Here is a 21,635-nt window from a genome sequence, read left to right as displayed (position 1 = left end):
CCATTTTGTCAAATACAAATCCGAACCAAGGTAACAAACATACACACGAATACATTTTATTTTTAGAGGTTTTGCGTTTTTCCCCAAAAAGCATTTCAAATAAAAAGAAAATGCACTTCTTAATATTGGAATTTCAATACCAAGACGAAAAGTGTGTGGAGTTATTAAAATCACCGGATCGATACACATGGTCAGTATTTGAACATTTTGTTTCCCTCAATTTGCATAACATCTCAATCTATTCAATATCGAGTTGGAGCACCCCGCGCAGAAATAAACAAACTTACTTGTATGCTACCAATGTGGCTATTAATGGTTGTCTCAGGAAAGTTCTACCACACTGAAAGCACTTGGGCATGCAAATCACCAACATCAACTGCTGCAGGCTCCCTTGGCGATTGCCGACAAAGACATCCCAGATAAGTACAATGGGAGACAAGTCTGGAGAGGCTGCGGCCTACTCAAAGTAGCAACAACAACATGCGGCCTGGCATTGTGTTGAAACACGGCTCCTAGGACATTTGGAGAAATTGCCGTTCCAAGACAAAATGTATGTAACTCCGAGCTGTTAGTTTACCTGAAATGAAGACTAGAGAGGTCTGCTACCAGTGCTGTGCAGCCAGGGTCATTGTTCATTTTAGTGGAATCAGAGTTGGTATAAATTGAACCGACTTCAACCATATAATAAATTGGGTACAGTAGTTCAATGCAGCATGTGATGAATATTTTTTCATAAGAATTTGGAAAAGCTCTGAAATGTCTTATAAACATATTCTATTGCTGATCTAAGGATCTCTGCTTTTAGTTAAACTGAATCTGTTATGCACTTTATGTACATGCTCAGCAGTGAAGCTCCTCCTCCAGTCGCAGTGCGGGAAGCTCCTCCCCAGTCGCAGTGCAGGAAGCTCCTCCCCAGTCACAGTGCGGGAAGCTCCTCCTCCAGTCGCAGTGCGGGAAATTAAGGAGTTGGAGGTTTGGCTTACTAATCCACAGCCCTGACGGCTATTTTACATTATACTACCCCACACTTTAATCCTAGGAGTAGGATGAATGGACATTTTCTTTGTGAAGGCCACTTCATGGTGCTGTCCACGTGGTCTCTAGATCAATCTCCAGCTATCGTTGCCTGCAACACAAAAAGCTGTAATCATCCCTGCAGTAGACAGGTCTCCATTCCAGTTTTGCTCTGCACAATAAAAGCCTTTGCGAGCCCTGACCTATAGTTGCCCAATGTCATGCAAACGTCTTCAGATGATTTGATAGACACCGATTGACTCCTAGGCTTGGTAAGTGAAATGTAATTTTACTTCCTGCAAAATGGAACCATGGAACCAGTGGTATGGCCAATTCTTCAAAGTGTCCCAGGAGCCATTTTTCAAAACGACAATGCCAGGCCACATGTTGCTTCTGCTACAGTGAACAGCCTGCATGGCCTAAATGTGCAACTATGGCCAGCAGTGCCTTGGGACTTTTCTCTGATCACATCTGGGACATCCAAGGTCAGCGATTGCAAAGGGAGTTGCCAGCAGCAGATCTTGATGATGTGTTTTTTTCTGCTCAACTGCATTCAATGTGGCAGAATATTCCTTAGATGACCCTTAATAACATTATTTATATGTATTTCTGTGAGTAATGACCAATGACAAACAAAAAAAAACAAACATCAAGACAGGCTAAACTCATAACGTAAACTTTAAAAAGAAGAGTAAGGCACACATGAAAAACCCAGCAAAAAACACTAACAAAAATGTAAATGCAATAATAAATCAGGTACTACAGGTATAATAACAGCCATAGTGATATTTCAAGTGTACTTTCTCACAGGAATTTTCTGCTGTGGAGCTACAAACAGAAAATCTGCAACGGCAAAATACTTTGCAATTACAACTTCACAGAGTAGGTGGTGTGCCTGATCGCTAGGGCCGCCACCGATCGTGTGAATTATCTGTGTTCCGCTCTATACACAATCTAAGGGACTAAAAATAGCCTAGCTCTGTACTCGGTCACTGTCCATAGGATGTATGGAGATAACCAAGTCAAATTTGAACTTTGATTTGGTCAGAAAACAGCTTAGAAGAAGATTCAGGATAAGAGATACAAGTGTTACAAATCCTGCTGCCAGAATGTGCTCACTGATGGATTGGATTGTAAACATGCTCTGCACTCTGTTATGCACTGGGTTACAGAAAGGCTGCAGAAGCCAAGTGTTCCATAACGTTTAATGAAACCCTATTGAAAAAATGCTTTGTAACAAAAATACAATTGTCTCCCAAAAGGAAACCACATCACTTAAGTAAGTTCCTATACAATTACATTCCTATTACAAACAGTTCCCTTCACAAGTCAAAAGTGTACCAATAAGCTGTAGATTGAGTTACAAGTTAGTACAAGATCATCAACTTAAAAATATAACAAGAAACACAGAAACTACACAGCACTTTAATCAGGGTCTTTTCACACTGAATTTTGCAGTGTTTTTAAAAATAAATTGTAAAAATTTTCCAAAGTATATCTCGGGAATTAAAAGAAAATTAAAAAAAATTACATAAAATATGAACAGGTCCAATAGAACACAAAAGCACAGTCCTTTGACCTCCGCTGGGTGAATAGAAACATATGAGTACCGTAGGATTGAGGAATACCTGGCATATGGCAGGATAACAGTGAAGAACAGTGTGAAAACACCCTAAGGTTTCATCCTCAAGATACCTTATGCCATAAGGTGCTGAATATAAAACAGGTTTTCAGACAGAATTGTCATTTACTACAGCAATGCCATTGGGAGAAATCAAAGTTTCCTGTTTATTTGAGTATAGTACAAACGGTTTGGTGATCTGCAGTGTTAGCTGTGGCTGTAAATACTGCACACAGGGAACTCTGCTCATGTTTTGTTCCTGATGCAATTTGTAGAACTACCGTACATCAATATGCTTTGACAGATACAAAAAAAGGTTGGAAATATCAATATTTTAGGACAAGTTATGGCTAAATGGGTTAGTAAGGGTACTTTCACACTAGTCCGTCGGTACGGGCCGTCGCAAACCATCGGCCCAACGGACAGTGTGTCAGTTAAGCACAACGGGGGCAGCGGATGCAGTTTTTCAACGCATCCGCTGCCCCATTGTAATGTCTGGGGAGGAGGGGGCGGAGTTCTGGCCGCGCATGCGCAGTCGGAAATGGCGGACACGACGCACAAAAAAAGTTTACATGTAACGTTTTTTGTGCCGACGGTCCGCCAAAACACGACGCATCCGTCGCACGACGGATACGACGTGTGACCATACATCGCAATGCGTCGCTAATGCAAGCCTATGGAGAAAAAACGCATCCTGCGGGCAACTTTGCAGGATGCGTTTTTTCTCCAAAACGACGCATTCCGACGTACAGCCAACAACGCTAGTGTGAAAGTAGCCTAAGTGTTATTTTTATTATTATAGTAGAGTGTAGAAGAGGATCCAACTTCACGGACTAAAAACTTTATTTATTGGTGAATGCAATCAATTACAAAAGTGAGGGTTAAAATATATGATGATCTAAGTGTTTCAGGGTTTATCCATCATGATAGCACTGCTGCCACTATGGTACGTTTAAATAGTCGGTCATTCCGGAAAGTACCATAGTGGCAGCAGCGCTATCATGATTAAGGGTGGATAACCCATGAAACACGTAGACTGCCAGATCATCCAATCATGGAATCTTCACCTACTTTTGGAATGGATTTCATTCACCAACAAAGAAAGTTTTCAGCCCATAAAGTTGGATCCTTCTCTTCATGCTATTATTTGACTACGTTAAAGGAAAAACACCTTTGTCCCCCAGAGTATGAGGAGTATTCGTTACGGTGAGCTGGACTTTTTCCATTGTTATTCTTACTATGCACCTCTCTGAGGGTACACCAAATCTTACTACTATAAAACATAGTTTATACTACCACCCTAGCTTCCTAAAATGGCAACAATATCAATTACTAAACGTGTCTTGAGCTCTCTGGCGGGCTCGCTACACTTGGCTTTCTTCCACGTTGAGAACATGGTGCATTTTTTGAAAGTGTTCTTTGTGTATTTCTAAACTTGGGGCTGTTCTGCATACTTAAACGAGAACCGCTGGAGAGAACTTCCAGCTGCTTATGATCTAATCCTTCACTCCCCCTGTTCCCCCCCAATATATCCAGCCAAAGAGCTAGGGATTGCTGTAAGCATGACTCCGAAATAAACGCCATGTGACTGTAGAAAGTGTAATATTTATACTGCAGAACAGAATCCTTCTGGGCATGTGATCTGATAGTGATCCTTTGTGTCTTCCCCATCTACCACCATTGCCAGCAGGCAGACGAGTAAGATCTCACTAAGGGCTCGCTCCCACTTGCGATTAAATCGGACGAATGCAATCCGATTAAAAATCCGATTGCATTTGTACCAAATTTAATCCCATGCTTGTGTTCCCAGTGGTGTCCTTTTTTTTTCCCTGCTCAGATCAGAGGAAAAAAAGGCAGCATGCTGCAATTGTGAGCAAAATTCGGATTGCACACACCCATATAAGTCTACGGGTGCGTGTGAAACATCGCACTGCACTCGGATATAACCCGAGCGCAGTGCGATTTCCGACCATTGCGGTAACGGAGAAGATGGAGAAATTAATTTCTCCGTCTCCTCCGCAGCTGTGCTCAGATTCTCTGACGTGAGAGAGTACACGGACACTCGAATCATGCTCGCCGCAGAAGCCGACAGTGTCAGTAACATATCACATCCCATGCTCTTGCATCAGATGTGATACGCTAATGTGACTCTAGACTTAGGGGCAGTTAGTAGAAAAGATAACTCCAAGTAATGCATTTGTTATTACAAAACTGCATTAAAAATAAATTAAAAAGAGACCGATACGCTCTTCCTAACATAACAGTGTTAGCAGATAATTGTATTACCCAAAACTAAAACAAGGAGTTCCTCCATTAATTTTCCTGGAACGTAAGAAAAAAAACCAACAGCTAGGAGTCAATTTCTCCTTCAGTCTTAAGGTACCGTCACATTAAGCGACGCTGCAGCGATATAGACAACGATGCCGATCGCTGCAGCGTAGTTGTGTGGTCGCTGGAGAGCTGTCACACAGACAGCTCTCCAGCGAAGAACGATGCCGAAGTCCCCGGGTAACCAGGGTAAACATCGGGTTACTAAGCGCAGGGCCGCGCTTTGTAACCCGATGTTTACCCTGGTTACCATTGTAAATGTAAAAAAACCCCCACATACTCACATTCCGGTGCCTGTCACGTCCCCCGGCGTCCGCTTCCCTGCACTCCTCCTGCATCCTGTGTAAGCACCGCCGGAAAGCAGAGCGGTGACGTCACCGCTGTGCCCAGCTTTACGGCCGGCCGGCGCTGACATAGGATGCAGGAGGAGCGCAGGGAAGCGGATGCCGGGGGACGTGACAGGCACCGGAATGTGAGTATGTAGTGTTTTTTTTTTTTTACATTTACAATGGTAACCAGGGTAAACATCGGGTTACTAAGCGCGGCCCTGCGCTTAGTAACCCGATATTTACCCTGGTTACCATTGTAAAACATTGCTGGCATCGTTGCTTTTGCTGTCAAACACAACGATACACGCCGATCTGACGACCAAATAAAGTTCTGGACTTCTAGCTCCGACCAGCGATATCACAGCAGGATCCTGATCGCTGCTGCGTGTCAAACACAACGATATCGCTAGCCAGGACGCTGCAACGTCACGGATCGCTATCGTTATCGTTCTAAAGTCGCTCAGTGTGAAGGTACCTTTACACTAGCAGCACTGATGAGACAATGTCAGAAGCTTTGGGCAAATGCCCAAGATTGTACTGACAAGTTGACAAAGTTTACATTAATTTCCACAGGGCATAACAAAGGAACAGCTCAACACAACGCATTCAATGGATGTTTTCAACTTGATCCAATTTTCAATTGTTCTTTTACAAAACAAATGCAGATGTAATAAGAAAAGAAAACCACATTAATTATGTTATTTTCCCCTGACGATCCTGAGCTAACCTTCCATTAGTGCTGCCAGTCTAAGTTTACAGGGGTCGGCACAATGTCACAGCGGTTGCGGGCTGTCATCATGGCTCCCGGCGCTGAGTGGTAATGTAGTATGGTAGGTTACTGCGGAAGCCACTAATTGCTAAAGACAGGGAGCAAGCACCAATGGAGGGTATGTGGTGGGTCAATTGGGTGGGAGGAGACAGGCAAGAAGCGTTTCTTTTCATTAAATCTAATGTCTTATACCAGTATATGTCATGAATGGAGATAAGAGCATGAAGAAATTTTAGAATAATTGAATTCTACTAAAGTTTTACAAAAATCCACATTCTCCAAAACACGGATTTTTCTGCAATTCGCTGAGGAGCGTATTCAGCATTATTTTCGCAGCTGGGCACCATTTTTCTGAATCATAAAGAGCCATCAACAATCCTTATACCCACGTTGCTGCTCACCTCTCCAGCTACTTACACTAGAATCCCTGGGCCTCTCGAGCTGAGCCAGGACTTCTGGCTTTCGCAAGGCACGGGAAGGTTCAGTGCATATGCGAGGAAGATCTCAGCAAACTTCATGACCTTCTGCCCATTTGTGCAGAACCCTTCCAGCACGAACGTCGGAAGATCAGAAGACTGGAGGGGTGACAGTGAGGGTCCGGAAATGTTTTGTTAGATATTTTTTTAACCTATATCATTTAGTTATGCTCTATGGTCTGGAGAGATCCCTGAGCATAATTAAACCCATTAAATTTCCACAGAATAACTTCTCCGTAAAGCGAACTTCCCAAAAGAAGCCGTGCATACAGGCGAATTCGAATTCTGGCAGAGCTGCTCAGTTCTCATCATGAAGCATTCCTTTTCTCCACTCTTATCTGGAATGAGATCGTTACCTCCTTAAATTTGTCCATCTCGCTCTGCAATACTTGTTTGGCTAGGTCTGTTTCGATCAGTCGTTGACGCAGCTCCTCATTCTCCTCCTCCAGCTTAATCCTCTTCTTCTCCACCGCTTCCAGCTCATTATGGAGACGAATAGAGACATCTTTAGCCACCTATTTAAAAGATTGAGATTCAGTTAACAAGGAAGGCAATACATGACACTGTATTAAAAGGAACACTGGAGAGGCATGTTTATACTCTAGTCACTGGTGTGTTATGTGTGGGGTTCATAGCAGCCAGATATCCCACCACCAAATTATGGATTAGAAGTCAATGCAAAAGGTAGAAAAACAACCAGTCACTTATATTTAGCCTACACCCTCTAACCAGAGTGAAATATTAAGTATTTTTTCTCCCATTTGTATACAATATGGGGTTGCATTAATAGTTATGGACCAATATCCTATCGCTCAATGTGCAAGCATCAGATGAGGAGACAGCGCTGTTCATATCATAGCCAAGCCAACAATGATATGCAAAACGCAGCTCATGTAATCACTTCCCACAGAGTTGCCGCTTGTCATTCTCCATGAGTCATCTCCTCATTTCCATCTTAAAAAGAGTGTATTCTTTGTTCACTGTTTTCTGGGGGTTAGGAAACAAAGAGGCATGCAAATACACAGACCTCATATCATAGGTAAATTAAAAGGATAACAAAAAATACAATAATGGGATTCATGTAATGCTTTTGTAACCTTCGGAATGCATGTTTAATATACGGTAAAAGGTCAGAACTAGCCTCGACGTCATATCATCAGCAGCCCACTCCTCAGGAATCCTACTGACACCAAGACACAGAGCAGAGTGTGCTGGGAGTACACTGTGGGCCTGGACAGTGCGCGGAATGCCATCACATAGCGGGAGGAGTATTGGGCTTTCCTGCTGGAGCGCAGCTCGCGGATGATGAAATAGACTGCAATCCCAGTTCTCCAGCTGTACAGTAATTGTGAAAAGATGTTGGTGCATACAGCTGGATTATAGGCCTACACGTGCTTCAATCCATTATTGCTCCCTTCTCTATTTTTAAGGAAGTTACCAGTTTCTGGAAAAGCTGGGCCACAACCAATATGGCAACTGCAGCGATTGTTCAACCTTCTCATACTTTTGAATAACAGACTACTTAGTTATGTAAGAAAACATCGCAGACAACCCAGACAACCCCTTTAATGTTTTGTGGGCCAGGCATGGGGATGTATCCTTACATAGTCAAGTAGTCTGCTATTCTAAAGTATGGGAAGGTTGGACAATCTCTGCAATTGCCATATTGGTTGTGACCCAGCTTTTCCAGAAACAGTTAACTTCTCTAAAAATAGAGAAGGGAGCAATCGTTATTGATCGTTATTAAAGTCAACTCTCTCTCTATATATATATATAAAAAAAAAAATTCTAAAAAAAAAGTCATTATGAATAAATACCTTTAAATTAGCACATCATTTTGTCTATGGAGGTAATCACTATAGTACATATAAATGGCAGCTGTCTTATGAAAGAAACCTGTCCTAACAATGATAAAAGGAAGAAGGAAGCTTCTGAGCATGTGCAGTAGGAAGCTCCACTGCTGTAAGCTGGAGATACTATATAACACATATTGTCAAGCTCTCTCCAGGTCACAGCAGCACAGCGTTCCACTGCACATGCTCAACAGCAGGTTTCGGTCAGTGTAAGGCTGGGGGCCACACGAGCAAATATTCTCTCTTGCAAGAAAATCGGACTTATTATACCACTGACATTCAGATCAAACTATATCACAGTTTCATCTGAGTGTCACATTAGTGTCATCAAATTCTCTTGCATGAGAGAATTGCAGCACAGGTGCGGAGATGATGGAGAACAAAATTTCTCCATCTTCTTTATTGACTAAGTGCAAGTACATCAGACTGCACTTGGATGACATCTGAATGCAGTTCAATTTTTCACTCGCACCCAAACACTTGAATGGGTGAGTGCGATCCGATCATCGCAGGCACTCGCAGCATGATGGCATTGTTTTCTCATGCCGCATTGGCATGACAAGAGAGAAAAAAATCGCAGCTTTGCTCTGCGTCACTGAATAACATTGATTGGAGTGCAATTGGAATTTTGATCGAATTGAACTTGCCTGATTTATTCGCTTGTGAGAGCGAGTCCCATCAGTGACTGAAGACAGTGGCCATTGTAATATACTACAGTTATTACTTGCCGAGACAAAACAAATTAAATTTACTAATTAAACAAATAATTTAGGAATTTATTCAAAGACTTTCCCTTACCCCCAATTCCCAGAGAATCACTGTAAAGGGAACCGGTCACCATGAAAAGAGTCCAATCTGCAGGCAACATAAAGTAGAGCAGGGGGAGCAGAGCAGATTGATATATAGTTTTTTTTAAGAAAAGTCTCAGTATAAGGCCGGTGTCCCACTTGAAACTGCAATGCGAGAAAAATCCGTGAGTCTCTCGCCTCAATACCTGGCACTGCCGCAGGCACTCGGGACCGGAGCGTGCGACTACATGTATTTCTATGCAGCTGAATGCTCCAGTCCAAACCGCCGGCAGCAGTCCCGGGTATTGAGGCGCGAGTTGCAAGTGTGACCCTGGCCTAACTTGTGTTTTAATGCTTTCATCCTCTGCTTTTTCTGGGATTTTGGGTCCAGTGGGCGGTCCTTTCGGTGACTGACAGCTGTCTCTGTAGCCACACTTATGCAAAGACAGCTGTCAATCATTAATACGACCGCCCAATGGACCCAAAATCCTAGAAACAGCAGAGGATTGAATCATTAAAACACAAGTTATACTGAATCTTTTCTCACAAAAGCATATATTAACCTACTCCACTTATTCTGCTCTAACATGGTGCCTGCAGATTGATCGGGGTATAATCATGGTGCCAGGTTCCTTCTCCTCCGTTCATATGTAGGAAGATGTGCTTCACTAGTGCAGCTTAGATATGTCTCAGCAAGATAATGGACATGCTGCAGTCTATAAAAACGCACCGCATGTCCGGATATGCAGGGCCGCCGGATGCGGCCGTGAGCACATAGTGCAGACAGGATTTCATAAAATTCCCTCCACTATGCTGGACTCTGCAGATTGGACGCTGCGGCTGATACTGAAGGTTTCCTGAACGTGGAACCATACCCTAAAATACACTTTTTTCTGCAAAAATAAGTTTTTGCATTGCTACATTTTGAGAGCTATAATTTGTCCATATTTCTGTGAGAGCTTGTTGACAGTTTTTGATCACCTTCTATTCTGATGTTTGGGAGTCCAAAAGAAGAAAATCCAGCAATTCAGGAATTGTTTTTTTTTTTTTCCCGTGTGTGGTAAAATTTATATGGCAGCTTTATTCTTCGGGACAGTATGATTACAGCGATATCACGTTTATATAATTTATGTTTTGGCGGCTTTTTACACAAACTACTTTATAGACAAAGTATACTCGAGTATAAGCCGAGATTTTCAGCCCAAATTTTTGGGCTGAAAGTGCCCCTCTCGGCTTATACTCGAGTCATGATCGGTGGTGGGGTCGGCGGGTGAGCACTGTCATATACTTACCTAGTCCCGGCGTTCCTGTCGATCCCCCTGCCTGTCACACTGTCTTCGGTGCCGCAGCCTCTTCCCCTGAGCGGTCACGTGGGACCGCTCATTAGAGAAATGAATAGGCGGCTCCACCTCCCATAGGGGCGGAGCCGCATAATTCATTTCTCTAATCTGATAGAGGAAGAGGCTGCGGCACCGAAGACAGGCAGGGGGAAGGAGCGGGACGCCGGGAGCAGGTAAGTATCGCATAGTCACCTGTCCTCGTTCCACTCGCCGGGCGCTGTCTCCATCTTCCCGGCGTCTCTCTCTCTCCGCTCTGACTGTTCAGGCAGAGGGCGCGATGACGCATATAGTGTGCGCGCCGCCCTCTGCCTGATCAGTCAGTGCGGAGAGACGCCGGGAAGATGGCGCCGAGGAGCTGCAAGCAAGACAGGTGAGTATGTTTTATTATTTTATTGCAGCAGCAGCACAGCTATGGGGCAATAACGGTGCAGAGCACTATATGGCACAGCTATGGGGCAATAACGGTGCAGAGCACTGTATGGCACAGCTATGGGGCAATAATGGTGCAGAGCACTATATGGCACAGCTATGGGGCAATAATGGTGCAGAGCACTATATGGCACAGCTATGGGGCAATAACGTTGCAGAGCACTATATGGCACAGCTATGGGGCAACGGTGCAGAGCACTATATGGCACAGCTATGGGGCAACGGTGCAGAGCACTATATGGCACAGCTATGGGGCAATGGTGCAGAGCACTATATGGCACAGCTATGGGACAATAACGGTGCAGAGCACTATATGGCACAGCTATGGGGCAATGGTGCAGAGCACTATATGGCACAGCTATGGGGCAATGGTGCAGAGCACTATATGGCACAGCTATGGGGCAACGGTGCAGAGCATTATATATATGGCACAGCTATGGGGCAACGGTGCAGAGCATTATATATATGGCACAGCTATGGGGCAACGGTGCAGAGCACTATATATAAGGCACAGCTTTATGTGGAGTATCTATGGGGAAATGGTGCAGAGCGTTGTATATATGGCACAGCTTTATGTGGAGCATCTATGGGGCCATAATGAACGGTGCAGAGCATTATATGTGGCACAGCTTTATGTGGAGCATCTATGGGGCCATAATGAACGGTATGGAGTATCTATTTTTAATTTTGAAATTCACCGGTACCTGCTGCATTTTCCACCCTAGGCTTATACTCGAGTCAATAAGTTTTCCCAGTTTTTTGTGGCAAAATTAGGGGGGTCGGCTTATACTCGGGTCGGCTTATACTCGAGTATATACGGTAATTATTTTTGCATTGCTGTTCTAAGAGTTATAGTTTTGTATTTTTCCTCTGATGGAGCTGTGTGGTGGCTTTTTTTTTTCAGCAATGTTCAGTAATGGAAAAGTGTCTTCACTGAACACAGATTTTACCTCAGAATTTTGAGAACTGAACAATTTTGGCAGAGAAAAAAGCAGTTGATTTCTCTGATAAGATATATTACAAAGTTGCTTATTTTCAGGTGTACTATTGATTTATGAAAAAAATTAAAACAATGGTTACTCGTTAAGCACGGTTGTACGACAGATCAATGTGATCTCCCTTATAAATGGCAGCCATGATGCACATGTGAACAAAGCTTGAACATACAAAAGTGAATTTTATAACTAGTAGACTCTAATATAACATGTATCTGGTGCTGGTTGTGTGTAAATAGTTTAATAATTATATGCTGGAAAAAATGTGGTGCGCCACACTCAAGCAAATCTGAGGGGATCAGCGATAACCTTTTATGGCGGCCATTTGCTTTCCTCAACTTTAGAATGAGAGACGGCATGGATAATTACCTATGATTGAAACTTAATGCCATCTTTACAATCAGTGTTTTGATTAAACTAGTAGAATTTCAAGGCATTTCAATGCAAAATTGACACACCAGAAATGCCCAAGTGTCACCAGAAAACACGCAATCAAGTGCAATCTTCACTCAATAGCATTGTCCTGCCCTTCACTTTGACAGTTCGCACAGCACCGGCCTCCCGAATACTTAGTGTCTTTGTTTGCAAGAAGCAGAAACTGGCAGTAGAAATGCAATAATGGAAAATGGAGCCATGTGAAATCGGAAGGTTGAAGTCAGCAATGTAAACACAGGCCGGAGCCTGCCCAGAGTTGCTAGGCAACCAGGGTAGAGCCCCAGCTTCCTGCAATACACTGGAGACCGATATACAGTAGCTCTTTACCAAGTGCAGAACAAGAGAACAGCACAACACTGAGGCCTCATGTATCAATGTGTCGGGAGGCAATCACATCGTATAGTCGCCATTGATACTGCCTGTTTGTGCTCATTTTCAGACTGAGACAGCAACATCAATCATGAGGAGAACTGGACATCGCGTGTAGCGTCTACATGTAACACTTATAACACACACCCAGCTTATTATCTCTATCCTCCTGATCTCCAAAACATTATTTTCTGCATGAAGAATATAAGACTGTTAGTCCACGTGTGCATGTAGAGTATTTGGTGAGTTTTTTACCTCCCCATTTGTAAGCCAAAACCAGGAGTGGAACAATCAGAGAATAGAAACGTGCACCAAGTCTGTATTTTTTTTCACCCACTCCTGGTTTTGGCAATTACGGAGGTAAAAAAAACCCTCACCAAATACTCACCGTGTGCACGTGGCCTTAGACAGCTAGATTTCTATGCACAGGAGCCTGTTGATGCTAACATGCAACCCCAGAGAAAGCACATAACTAACATCAGTGCAGAGGTTAGGAGACAGAACAGAGGTAGAAAATCTTGTGATTTTCAATCTAGAAAGAGCACAAACTATAAAAACTACAGTCTTGGTGTCAAAATCTTTACACTAGGAACTTTATAATGCTATGTTTCATTATAAAAATGCTACGTGAAGCATTCACAGGCCAGCCAATAAAGCCAAGGCCTAGTGGTTAAAGGCCTAGCGAGCAGTACAAATATTTATAAAGCACTATCTTTTCAGATGCTGCTGCTGGTAAATGTTACATTATATACCCCCATTTAAACTAATGGATATCCATGTGATGCACGGAAATGCTGGCTCCGTCTCCTATGGCGTGCATGTGCCCTAAAAGTGGTGGCACCTTCAGACAACACCACTGTCTACTAGTGTCTCTTCTCAATGCATTGCTGGCTAGGCACTAACCAGTCTCATTCTTCTTGCTGTACATTATATAAAACAAATTATTTCTAAAAATATATATAACATTTTTTTTCTGTGATCAAGATTCCAGATCGTCTCTCAGTCAAACAAGCATTGAGCAGGTTAACATCCCCTATCCTTTGTTACCCCAGAACAAAGCTGCCAAGTGTCTAGCAGCATTTCGTCGCTCTACATGCACTGTCAGCAGGTGAAGTCAGAAAAAATGAATACAAATAAAAGATCAATCCAAAAATTCAGAGAGGTTGGAGAAGAACCAAGCAACTATCTAACGAACAATTAAGTTTAATTATTACCTTGACATCTTGCTCGAGGGTACTGACGAGTTCACTATCCACCTGCCCTGTCTGTGCGACCCGTAGTCCTCTGCGCTCTGCTTTCTTCAGCCGGTACTGCAGGATTCGGCAGGTTTTGTGTACTTGCTCCAGCTGCTGCCGGAGTTCCTGAAGCTGATAGACATCTTCTTCCATGTAGACATCCCTCATTTCCAGCATCTCTGATCTCAGCTCCTCGATCTCATCCTGCATGAATAACAAAAGGTTACATATTAATATTTCAATTTAATTTAAACTATTATAACGGTGGTAGGTATCAAGGGACAGCTTGGTGTGGAGAAATCATTTTGATGAGCTAATAGAACCAGATGTTATTTTAAGTCTCATTTTCCTAGTGGCATGTCCAGTGACGATGGGAAAAAAACAAAACAAAACAAAAAAAAACACCCACACAAATAACAATGCTCATATTAATTAATATGACCAACAGGAACTGATCTAAAATACAAAGTATTGAAATTGCAAGCTATTTTAGAAAAATATGAATAGAACTCATATGTGGTATTACCGTGCATCCATATTCTAGTGATTGGGGCTGAGCTGCAATACAAAACACAGCCTGTAGACCAGGGATGAAAAACAGTTTCCAGTCTGTGGGCCACCCCGTCAGCTTGAACTAATCCCAAGGAGTGAAGTAAAACTACCATCAGAGCCATTTATGGCATATTCAGAGAATACGGCATAAATATATGATTGGATTGACTCCTAAAAAGTGGTACTGTCACCTATCAGGACAATCTTCTCTCCAGAAAGAAAGATCACACAAGCAGCTCCATCTATTGCAGTATATAGTTGCTGAAATAGCCAATTGTTTCACTATTCCCATAAAACTACTACATGAAGATAGACGCACCCCTCGTGGCCACCGATTTATCTCACCTACTCCTACTTGATGATGGTTGTGGTGCTTTTTCTAGGGAAGGGGGGGGGACAGAACCTTATAATAATAATAATCTTTATTTTTATATAGCGCTAACATATTCCGCAGCACTTTACAGTTTGCACACATTATCATCGCTGTCCCCAATGGGGCTCGCAATCTACATTCCCTATCAGGATGTCTTTGGAATGTGGGAGGAAACCGGAGAACCCGGAGGAAACCCACGCAAACATGGGGAGAACATACAAGCTTCTTGCAGATGTTGTCTAAGGTGGGATTAGAGCCCAGGACTCCAGCGCTGCAAGGCACTGAGCCACCGTGCTGCCTTATTCCTAATCTAGAACAAATTATTTAAGGGAACTGCCCCATGACCATTTGGCAACCTCAAGGGTTCCTGCTTGACTGACAGTTTGGACCAGCAGCATCATTGCGCCGCTGCCCAGAACTGTGCACTCACAATGCTGCTGTATATACACACCAGTTTGCCTCTGCTGCATCGGAGAAGCAACGAGGCACTAAAATTGGCCAGTATCGGAAGCCAACAATGGCAGCAGACTGATTCACTACAGAATTTACAAGTTCTACTGGAAAGAGCTTGTAAGCACTACACATGTTTGTTGCTAGACTGTAGTAGTAGTCGGCAAGGAGCCATAAAAGAATAAAAAGTATGAGCAAGTGAATTGCAAAGTTGCTAGTTTTTCCAAACACTTTGCAATATTACCCATCTAAGAAAATGGAAATAAACTTTAATGATGAGTTTTCAAATGTTAGTGAGAGCAAGTAATTCTTGACTACATTTATGAAAACTGGCACAGACAAAAACAAAGGTGTTGCAGAACCAAGTGATCGGACACCATTTACCATCTTTATGGTACAGGTCAAAAAGAGAATCAAACCACAAAAAGAACAGCACTGGTTATAAGCCCTAGCTATCACTCATATGCTCCCTGGTGCCCATGACAAAGCCACCCCCTGACAGGCCTGTGCCCACAACAAGTCCACTTCATTCAAGTGGATTATTTGGGGCAGCATATATTCAATCAATTTGATAAATGGATCATAAAATTAATTTAAAAAAATAGAAACAAACATGGGAGAAGAGCGATGCTTTTCAGGTATGAACAAACGGAGTACAAAAAACAAACAAACAATAAACTAGTTCAGAAAGTTTGTATATAAGACAACTCTGCATCAGTAATCACACAACTTGAACACATTGCGCCCGGCTTTACCATGTCTGTTGGCGAGCCATTTCCCAAGCACCTGAACTCTATACAGAACCATGATCAAACACAAAGAGATTCAAGTCTAGGGTCAGGAAGGGGCTCTTCATGCATGGCGGAGTAGGAGCAAGAAAAGGAGAAGTGACAGCTTGAGAGGAGGCCCAGGCAGCTGTCCTACGCAGGCCAACAGCCCCTCACCTCCCAGACAGGGACGCTCTTTTTATTGTGGATTTGGCACCACACTAAAATTGTTGAATACGCCATTAATAATTCAAAGGAAAGTAACATGTCCAATCTGCCTGACATGTCCACTGCCCATTTGCTCTGTAGTCATCAACTCTTCATGGCCTCATAGAACCCATTCATACAATAAAAACACAAAATGCTTTAATTGTGGATAAAAATGGCCGTGTAGTTTATTTAGGGTTACATAAATTAATTAATCACCAATAAATAAACTCCATAAATTATAAAACCAAAGTACCAAACTTTTCCAATAAACCAATCCACCCAGACATGGGTGATTTTCCCACAAGTAAACTACACGACAGTAAAATTACAAAAATTCAGGGGAGGGAGGGTGGGGTCTTCTTTATCTTCTTCCGCTGACAGAATGACCAGATACCACAAAACAGGTGTTTATATATTCAAAAAAAGAGCGGCAAAGCTGCTTACAGCCAATAGAAAACCGTTACAATAGGCACCAAACATACCAGAAAAAACTGGATAAAACCAGTTTCACACTTTCAGAGATGACTGACCTGACCTTTATTTGACCTTTCTTCTGACAGAAAGCCATATTAAATGACAGGGTCCATGAGGCCATGAGACCCCCGCTATATTTCTTTCAGGTTTACGCGGGGGGGCTAACATGGCCTCATAGAACCCATTCATACAATAAAAACACAAAATGCTTTAATTGTGGATAAAAATGGCCGTGTAGTTTATTTAGGGTTACATAAATTAATTAATCACCAATAAATAAACTCCATAAATTATAAAACCAAAGTACCAAACTTTTCCAATAAACCAATCCACCCAGACATGGGTGATTTTCCCACAAGGCCATGACTCAGCGAGACATGGCCCCCCCCAAACCACACAGCCATTTTTTTAATGATAGTTTGTAAGTCCAAATTAAAAATATCAAGGCCAATATCAGATAAATGATCCAAATCAGGCCTATAAAGGCCCGGTAAAAAACCCTCCAAATCCAAATGCCGGAATGAAAACCCTGAAATTAAAAGAAAAAATTTTTTTTCCATGGATTTATTGACCCTTCTCCGGATTTTATCTAAAAAAGAAAATTGATTGTCGTGCCACAAAAGTCTGGGAATAATCTTGAAAAAACGAAGTTTGAATCAGGCAGAATTTGCTTAAGATAAATAATATCGGATCGAATGGCCGATAATAAGTCAAGAGTCCTGATTTTCCCGAGATCATTCCCAGCTACATGAAATATAATTAAATCAGGGGAAGGAAATTTAATTAGCCATTTCTTCACTTCAGCAACCAGGCAATGCCATTTCAAGCCGCGAACTCCATGCCACCAGACCTGAATATCAGAAGGATTAAAGGATAAATTTTCAGTATAAGATCGTTGGCTGGCCCTCTTCCTGGCCCTGAAGATAAAAGAATGTCCGACTATCCAAATGACTAGCGGACCTGAAAGAAAACCAATAATTAATAGTCATACAGATCATGTCCTTTATTCCTGAATCGGAAAGCCCGGCCCTAGAGGCCTCCGTAGCTGCTCCGATTCTAAACGAATGAGATGTGATTTTAAGGTGTTTTTTACCCAAAAAGCTTAAACATTTCTTTAGGACAAAATTAAATTGGAAGACAGTCACCGGAGAAAAATCCCTATGAATGAATAATGAGCCCTGTCCCATAGGTCTGACCTTAATCCAATTTGCCATGTTATCAACAGGGCAAATGATAGAGACATGGATCGCGTTAATTTTCAACCTAGATCCCCTGCCTAATTAATCTGTCTTTATTTTTCTTATAAATAAAATAAAAAAATAAAAAAAACTACTCATGAATCTGGACATCTGAAATCATGAGTCCCGAAGGCTCCGATTTCTTAACAGAAACCACCTCACCAACGCGAAGTGCTCCAAAAAAGGACAGAGAAAAAATAGAGCTAAATAATAAGGCTTCCTCAAAATTTACACAAACGTGGATGAGACAGGAGCACAATTCTTTCAATAAAGACAGGGAAATAGGTCGTCTCGAGTCAGGTATAAAATTGGTTTTCCTAAAGCTTTTTAAAAACTGCTTTACTGGAAAAAGATTAGTTAAAGCAATACTGCCAGAAAGTTTAAGGAAAAATTAAACTCCTGCTAGGCATTTCGCTATTGCATAGTAAGACAAACCGTTTTGTACTATAGATTCAGCAAACTTTAGTGCTGCTACCGGATTAGAAACTGTTGGGTCAAAATAATGTAGGTTGCAAAAATTGTTCCAATTCAGCCATGCAGCGGAATAGTCAGCCCATGATCTATTAGATAACGATTTTTTTTTATAAAATACTGTATCAGAGTGCAATCATGTCCCAAATTGAAAGAGGGTCCTTTCGAACCCACGTTGGGAACCTGCAGGAAAAAATTCGACCACTGACGATTTTGTAAAGAGTCAGTTATGAAAAAAAATTTGCTCTTTCCCAACTTTGCTTTCAGGCATTGTAAAACCAATTGTCTCAAAATTCTGTCAGCAAAAGTATTTTTAGAAGATAACGTGTTGATAGAAAAGAAGAAAAAAAAAAAAAAAAAAAAAAAAAAAAAACTACTGCCTGGTTAGTGGAAAGGAGTAAAATCCTGGAATTCTGCATTAGTGATCCCCAAATTAATAAATTAATATTCCTGCAAAAATAGAAAAAAGTTCCAACATCATTACGTTTGAAGTTACTTTATTAGACACCCAACTTATTGGCCACAGGATGGACATCCAATGGGAGTCAAATAAAATACTTTAGCCACACTGGGTATCCGCTGCGAAAAGAAAGGTAAAAGAATCGCCAGAGACAAAAAATGACTGCCACAAAGATCTGCTGTTATGCTCTGACAAAAAGGAGAGCCAAATTCTAGCGTCTTCCTTTAGATCAGAACGGATACTAACATGCGAATGAGGTGAAGATACACCTTAAGTGGCATCCTATAAACTTCTGCAAAAAGCCCGACCTATAGGAATGACACAAACCGCAAAATGCAATAGACCTAACAATGATTGAATTTCCTTAAGAGTGACCTTGTTCTTGGCTAAAAAATTTGATAACGCAATGCGCAGTTTAAAAATTTCCTCATCAGGAAGTCAGATTCCATTTTTTGATAATCAAGAGTGATTCCCAGAAACTCGAGGGATCTAGAGGGACCAACTGTTTTTCTGTGAGCAATAGGAACACCGAAGTGCTCACACATTTGGATAAATTTATTGAGGGGATCTTCGCATATTGAGGAACCATAAGGACCGATAAACAAAAAATCGTCTAAGTAATGGAGGATACCTGCATCCTTACAATAAGTTTATAAAACCCAATGAAGAAAGGAAGGAAAAATTTAAAAATACGAACATGACAAAGAAAAGCCCATTGGCAGGCACTTATCAAAAAAAAAACAAAAAAAAAAAAAAAAAAAAAAACAGTCATCAAAATAAAAACCTAAAGAATTAAAACCGCACGGGTGAACAGGAAGGAGTCTAAAAGCAGACTTAATATCTGACTTGGACAATAAAGCATTAACCCCTTCACCCCCGGAGCTTTTTCCGTTTTTCCGTTTTCGTTTTTCGCTCCCCTCCTTCCCAGAGCCATAACTTTTTTATTTTTCCGTCAATTTGGCCATGTGAGGGCTTATTTTTTGCGGGACGAGTTGTACTTTTGAACGACATCATTGGTTTTAGCATGTCGTGTACTAGAAAACGGGAAAAAAATTCCAAGTGCAGTGAAATTGCAAAAAAAGTGCAATCCCACACTTGTTTTTTGCTTGCCTATTTTGCTAGGTTCACTAAATGCTAAAACTGACCTGCCATTATGATTCTCCAGGTCACTACGAGTTCATAGACACCTAACATGACTAGGTTATTTTTCACCTAAGTGGTGAAAAAAAATTCCAAACTTTGCAAAAAACAAAACAAAACAAAATTGCGCCATTTTCCGATACTCGTAGCGTCTCCATTTTTCGTGATCTGGGGTCAGGTGAGGGCTTATTTTTTGCGTGCCGAGCTGGCATTTTTAATGATAGCATTTTGGTGTAGATACGTTCTTTTGATCGCCCGTTATTGCATTTTAATGCAATGTCGTGGCGACCAAAAAAACGTAAATCTGGCGTTTCGAATTTTTTTCTCATTACGCCATTTAGCGATCAGGTTAATGCTTTTTTTTAATTGATAGATCGGGCGATTCTGAACGCGGCGATACCAAATATGTGTAGGTTTTTGGTTTTTTTTATTGATTTATTTTGATTGGGGCGAAAGGGGGGTGATTTAAACTTTTATGTTTTTTTTATTTTTTTCACATTTTTAAAAACTTTTTTTTTTTACTTTTGCCATGCTTCTATAGCCTCCATGGGAGGCTAGAAGCAGGCACAGCCCGATCGGCTCTGCTACATAACAGCGATCATCAGATCGCTGTTATGTAGCTAAAATGCAGGTGTGCTGTGAGCGCCGACCACAGGGGGGCGCTCACAGCCACCGGCAATCAGTAACCATAGAGGTCTCAAGGACCTCTATGGTTACAATGGAGGAGCATCGCCGACCCCCGATCATGTGACAGGGGTCGGCGATGCGCTCATATCCGGCCGCACGGCCGGATGCGGTAGTTAAATGCCGCTGTCTGCGCTTGACAGCGGCATTTAACTAGTTAATAGCGGCGGGTGATCGCGATTTCACCCGCCGCTATTGCGCGCACATGTCAGCTGTAAAAAACAGCTGACATGTCGCGACTTTGATGTGCGCTCACCGCCGGAGCGCACATCAAAGCGGGGGTCCCGACATGTGACGTACTATACCGTCACATGTCGGGAAGGGGTTAAAACCAAATTTCTTGAGGATTTCTAATGCAGAATCAAAAGATGAATAGGACATGGAGCATAAAGCCTTGTCCACTTCATCGTTCATGGATGAACCCAGAGGATATGATAAGTGGTGAATTAGCCGGAAAGAGCCCTCTTTTTTTTTTTTTTTTTGGCACAATACCCAATGGTGATATATGGAAATTAACAAACGGCGGGGTTAAAAAAGGGCCTGAAACTCTGCCTAATTGAATTTCATTAATAATTTTATCCCTAGCTGCCTCAGGGTGAGCCTTTAAAGAGGGTAAATTAGGAACAACAGAACAACCCGCCCCTTTAAATTGTGGGATAAAAAAATCATTCAGAAAAAACATTAAAAAGCAGCTCACTGGTCCCCTGGTCGGGATATTTGCTTAGGCATACTGACATGTTTGCCAGAATCACTGGGTCTGTGCTTTTTGAATTAGGCTCCTTACCTGAGGACTGTTGACCTGCTTGTTACTTAAAACATTTAGACATACGGTGTG

The 21,635-nt window shown here is 42.0% G+C and overlaps 1 protein-coding gene across 3 annotated transcripts in view; it reads right to left on the bottom strand.

Moving 5' to 3' along the window:
- Nucleotides 1-21,635, bottom strand: part of MTCL2 (microtubule crosslinking factor 2) — a 103,462-nt gene that overhangs the window by 65,017 nt on the left and 16,810 nt on the right. For all 3 annotated transcript variants that reach the window (XM_077251865.1, XM_077251864.1, XM_077251863.1), the window contains exons 2-3: nucleotides 13,961-14,185; nucleotides 6,894-7,052 (exon numbers count right to left, since the gene is read on the bottom strand). In XM_077251865.1, the coding sequence (XP_077107980.1) occupies nucleotides 6,894-7,052; nucleotides 13,961-14,185 (384 nt within the window). The remainder of the gene's footprint in view (nucleotides 1-6,893; nucleotides 7,053-13,960; nucleotides 14,186-21,635) is intronic.

The sequence above is a fragment of the Ranitomeya variabilis genome, chromosome 4 (assembly GCF_051348905.1).
Source record: "Ranitomeya variabilis isolate aRanVar5 chromosome 4, aRanVar5.hap1, whole genome shotgun sequence".
NCBI classification, from domain to species: Eukaryota; Metazoa; Chordata; class Amphibia; order Anura; family Dendrobatidae; genus Ranitomeya; species Ranitomeya variabilis.
Note: the sequence above shows the minus strand (reverse complement) of the source record. Positions and strands in the feature narration are given on the sequence as shown.